General features: G+C 38.0%; 1 protein-coding gene across 2 annotated transcripts; it reads right to left on the reverse strand.

Annotated features, from left to right (window-relative positions):
• Positions 1 to 21: 21 nt before the first annotated feature.
• Positions 22 to 5156, reverse strand: mettl21cb (methyltransferase 21C, AARS1 lysine b). 2 transcript variants are annotated; one of them, XM_014011645.1, is made up of 5 exons: positions 5142 to 5156; positions 3955 to 4077; positions 3683 to 3846; positions 3489 to 3606; positions 22 to 1239 (listed from the first exon to the last, which is right to left on the reverse strand). In XM_014011645.1, the coding sequence occupies exons 2-5, from the start codon at positions 4070 to 4072 to the stop codon at positions 842 to 844; spliced, it is 798 nt and encodes a 265-aa protein (XP_013867099.1). In that variant the 5' UTR covers positions 4073 to 4077; positions 5142 to 5156; the 3' UTR covers positions 22 to 841. The 2 variants fall into 2 exon arrangements, with proteins under 2 accessions (XP_013867099.1, XP_013867101.1); XM_014011647.1 differs by lacking the exon at positions 5142 to 5156 and having other exon boundaries at positions 3683 to 3837; positions 3955 to 4139.
• Between the last annotated feature and the right edge of the window lie 49 nt (positions 5157 to 5205).

Genomic DNA, 5205 nt, shown 5'->3' on the forward strand with positions numbered 1-5205 from the left:
TATATATACATTTTTTTCATTTTTTAAACATCAGTTTACAGATATTTGTTTTTGCACAGCTCTCCTAAAGTTCACAGAGCAGTTCAGGCGTTCTGAAGTSTATACTTTGACTGGACATTACAACCATTGATTATTTTTCTTGTTTTAGTTATTCTGTTGTAGATTTGCTGYTGTGTTTAAGATTGTAGTCCTTCATGATCCAATTTGTTCTGAGCTGAGCCTCAGTTGTTGAATAGGCAACCACAGATTGGACTTTGGTTTGGACTCAGTGACTGCAGGGTGTCCAGATTCTGTAACTGCAAAACCAACCCAAACCATCGCCCTCCACCTCTGTGCTTTACAGTTACTGTCAGGTGTTTGTGCTGAAATGCTGCAAACATGGAACTGTGCATTATGGATAAACATCCTTTCAGATGCAGCTGTGCAAACATTAATCGCACCAACGTGTTCTTTTCAAAGAAAATACTTTCTCTTGGACCACTTCCAAACAAGCCATGCTTGCTCAGTTTTTTTTAAATGTCATCAACTTTTACCTGTGAACTGAATGGTGGACTTAGTTTATCATCACAGTTTTTGTTTAATAATGTCATTGTTGAATCTGCTTTTTTTTCTTTTGTTCACTTAGATTAAATTARAAAAATCTTAGAACCTGGTAATAATAATAGAAATTCTGTCCTGACGCATAAACATCCTATTAGGTAGGCATTTTTAGTATACAAACTGATGCATTGCAATCAACAAAAAAGAAAAAAGAAAAACAAACAAAAAAAAGTTTTTGTTCCACTCAAAAGTTAATTACAAAACCTAATCTAAGGAATTTCACACCTCTGGATTAACTGTGTCACTCCTTGGCTGTGGCCTTGTATATCCTCACCTCCTGCTGTGGCAGCTCAGTGAGCAGCACGGTGTTAAATTTGCTCCCAAAGCGCTCTATAAACCTGAGGTCTGACTGAAAGCGGATCTTGTTGGCCAACAGTAAGGTCGTTCCACTTCCTGCTCTGCAAAAGTGAAGCATGGTTTTCAGCAGCTCTTCCAGGAAGTCGTGATGGTAGACCACGTCAGCAGCCAGCACGTAGTCGTAGTGGTAGGACGGGTAGGGGAAGTGGCGTTCGAGGTCCTGACCCCAGCAGAGGGCAGCCACCTGGGGGGTGTAGCGGGAGCGGCCCTTAGTGTTCCTTCGAAGGTTGAAGGTCAGATTGGACAAAATCTCAGGCTGATCAGTAGCTGTCACCCAAGCACCTAAATATAACAAAAGGAAGGAAAAATTAAAACCTAAATGTGTCCTTTTTGGTGACTGATTTTTATTTTAGTTGATGAGACAAAAAGATAAAAACAGCACTAAAATTACTGAGGTTGATCAGATACAGTCTGCAAACATGTTTTCATAACCTAAATATAAATATTGTGCATCAATATAAATCATTTAGCATTAGTACTTCTTAAAATATATATTTTTATCTTATTTACTGAGGTGGTAGCAAAACGATGGAGCCTACAGGTTATAATTTATTGACCTTTTTAACAAAATGGTTCTGCCTCAAAAACGAATCTTTCTCTGAGCTGCCTCTAGCCGTCAAATGCTCTAATCACACACCTGAAGCTGGAAACATGAAACCATAGGAGATGTGTAGAGAAACTCAGCTGTGATATTACACATTACGCATTWCACAAAATGTGTGCTGTATATCATTCTGAATCCCACAGCCAGCTGCTCATCACATCATTGATCATTTCATCTTACCTCTGAGGTAATGGCAGCTACACATACCAACCACTCACAGCTCTGTCACTACCTTTCTTACAGCTCARTGGTGTAAAAGCACTGGGTTGACTTCAACCTCTCATACTGTCTTACTGTAGTCGTACCTAAATAAAAAAGTAATATCAARCCCTACTTGAAAGTGTTTTATGAAAGRGGTTAATGCTATTACAGTTATATGTGTTTACTGGTATGAAAACCTCCTAAAGTTAGAGGCCTTTTTTSAGTGCTTTGATGGCTCTGCAGGTTGTGTGGGTTGTTTTTGTAAGGCTGGGTGTTGCTTCTCAAAAATCTGCTTTTAATGTTTGTCAAATGTTTCTGGGTTTACTGACGATTTGGGCAAACTTTGCTCTTTAACTGAACTCAAGCTTTTATAAAATGGACTAAATCTGGAGTATCCTGATGCATCTCAGTAATCCAGGTAAAAAATCAAAAAGAAAAAAATTGTATCGGTCTTCTGGACGGGTTCTTCTCTAATGAAACGTTTCGTCTCTCCTCCAAGAGACTTCTTCAGTCTGAGAGTTTCAGGCAAAATTCAGGCTTTTAAGCCCTGCCTCCAGGTGACTGATACTCACATCACATGGCTATCAATGACACTTAATTAACACCTATTGTTAACAGGGGGTGGAGTGATACTGGCAATAGCAGCACTGTAGGAGGGGGACAACTGAAAACGGAGGCCTCCACCTCTTTTTAATGATGGACGGTCTTTCTTCACGGTCTTGAAGCCATTTTTGTGAAAAAAGACCGTCCATCATTAAACAGAGGTGGAGTCCTCCGTTTTCAGTTGTCCCCCTCCTACAGTGCTGCTATTGCCAGCATCACTCCACCCCCTGTTAACAATAGGTGTTAATTAGGTGTCAACGATAGCCATGTGATGTGAGTATCAGTCACATGGAGGCAGTGCTTAAAAGCCTGAATTTTGCCTGAAACTCTCAGACTGAAGAAGTCTCTTGGAGRAGAGACGAAACGTTTCATTAGAGAAGAACCCGTCCAGAAGACCTATACAATTTTTTCTTTTTAAATCTGGAGTATAATTCACACTGTAACCTGGGCTATATTTTTTTATTGATGTATTGGATTTTGGGTCTTTATTGGGATGAACCATTTTGTCTGTAATATTCTGTCTACAGGTCAATCAAATCACAGTCAAACTCCAAAGTTATACGGGAACTGAGCAAATAATGACGACATAACTGGGTTTTGATTGTCTCCCTGTAAATAAAGTACAATATCTTTTACCCTACTCTGTGTTTATTAGATGGTTATTTGTGTAATTTTTTATGTTATTTTTTGCAACTATTAGATGAGTAACATTGGAGGATTGCTGCTCASTTTTGTTGTACATTGTACAAAGACAATAAAGTTATTGTATCTTATTATCTTCTYTGTCCATGCTCAGAATGAAGCACAGATTCCAGGTGAAAATCTGATACAATTTTCTGGCTTCCATTTACACACAACCATCTGTTTATTTTACACTTTCAAACTCAGTAGGAATCTGATTGTCATAGCACTGGGTTGAACTGAACWGTTAAGTTATTGTAATCTGAATCTGACTAATYGAACTAACAAGACTGAATTAGTCTGGAATTTGTGGTCTGGAAAATAGTTTTAAAAATACCAAATAAAGTACCAAAACCAAAAACATATTACTTCTGCGTTCCAATATAATAGCACTAAGTTCTCATACATACAAACTGTATTAAGAAATCATAGTGAAACTTACCAAGCAAACTGGCCACTGTAGAGACTAAACCAGTCCCAGCTCCCAGCTCCAGCACTGCTTTATCCATCAGAGGCATTTGTTCCTGATTGTTCTCTAAGAATTGGCTCAGAGCTATGGCCTATACAAAATGACATTTCTCAGTTTCRCATTTACACAAACCCCTGAATGTGCAGAGTAACCATGGCAGGACATACCCCAGGCCAGATCAGAGCACCATATGTGTCCATCGACTCCCGGATGCTGATGTCCTGTCCAGCAAAATGAAAAGACTCCTTTCCCAGAGCGTAGTAAACACTCGGCTCCCAGATGTTCCTTCTGCCCAGGGCCTCCCTCGTCATTAGACGTTGGTCTGTTAAAGCTGAGAAGTTAGATATAATTCCTAAAATAGGTCTGATTTGAGTTACAATAAAAAATAAACTTGAGAGATCAGAGGATTCAGTTTTAGTCTAAGCTGAATCAAGATTACCCTCGTCTGTGGTTCCTCCCTCAACGTGGGGTTTCTCACCAGGCTTCGTGTCGCCCTCCTTTCTGTTTCCGAAAGGTTTTTGTTGGAAGGGTTGGCTGGCTGAGATCAAACCCTCCATGATCACTAAATAGTGTTGAAACACAACACCAGGCTATTTTTTTCACAGCTTGAACAGAAATACACAAAGTCTGACCACTTCTTAAAAATACAATTTGTTCACACTCAAAAAAACATCAGTCTTCTCCATAATTTTATTCATGCATCAGTGAGAGGTTTTTGACAATCTTGTTTTTTATAAAAAAGATAGAGATTTTATATATAATTCATATAATGAGTGCAAAAGTCAGCAATATAAACTTACCAACATTAAAACAGGATGTTCTATTAGTATTACTCAGTGAGTATCAGAYATGTAACCAGGTAAATTACCTGTCAGGTATGTGTTTTGCTACATGCTTGAAGTGATARTTAGATAATTTAAAGTGGGGGTTATGCAGAGAGTTTATGAAAGATAAATATCTTACCTGTTGCAGATGACYTTTTGWACAGCTTCRGTTTGGAGAAATATAATTTATAAGTAAAATTTTATGAGATTGGGGTTAGTTTAAGTAACAGTAATTTACTTTGGTCATAGTCCGGCTCTGACTAGATATTAGAATTAAACTGTGTTTCTTCAAATGAAGGTTGTTCTAAGAGGTATTTACAACAGGTAYGATCTTAATTGTTCATGACCTTTTCTCAGAATCCCACTTCATAATTAAGTAATGATACAAAAAACATGTAGTTTAATAACTCATTAGTGTAGCAGCAAGGTCTAAATACTTATTTATTCTTATTTATTCCAGACTCATATTTCATGTCCTACCTTCTTGATTTATTATCTTTAACTGATCACTACAATTTTACACCAAATTYGGATGTTTCTGATTAACTGATGCTAAATCTCAGCGCTTTTGATCTGAAGGAGCTCAGTCTCACATTAATGATGAAAGAAATTCAAGATGCATTCAGTCCTTTGTTGTTTTACTGCTGGAATCCATGTAGAACTGAGTGCGCAGGTGAAAATCACTTTCATCTGAGGTTCATTTTGAAAATAAAATAAAAACAGTGGAATACTTCATGAAAATCATTGGTGAATTCTTCCACCCTCTGCTCTAGGTCATAGCATCAAATAAAACTGAACTCACCTGTAGGAATGTGTGTCCTGTGGGTTTGGTTCTGTGTGCACGGCTGTCTGCTGTGGTTTTATGC

Source organism: Austrofundulus limnaeus, unplaced genomic scaffold, assembly GCF_001266775.1.
Source record: "Austrofundulus limnaeus strain Quisiro unplaced genomic scaffold, Austrofundulus_limnaeus-1.0 Scaffold83, whole genome shotgun sequence".
In the NCBI taxonomy this organism is placed as follows: Eukaryota; Metazoa; Chordata; class Actinopteri; order Cyprinodontiformes; family Rivulidae; genus Austrofundulus; species Austrofundulus limnaeus.

Bases quoted from the DNA above. Each gene is read 5' to 3' on its own strand.
- mettl21cb (XM_014011645.1), bottom strand. From the start codon at position 4,072: ATGGAGGGTTTGATCTCAGCCAGCCAACCCTTCCAACAAAAACCTTTC. The intron at 3,847-3,954 runs GTAATCTTGATT...CTAACTTCTCAG, and splicing joins GGGAGGAACCACAGACGAGG to CTTTAACAGACCAACGTCTA. The intron at 3,607-3,682 runs GTATGTCCTGCC...CATTTTGTATAG, and splicing joins GTGCTCTGATCTGGCCTGGG to GCCATAGCTCTGAGCCAATT.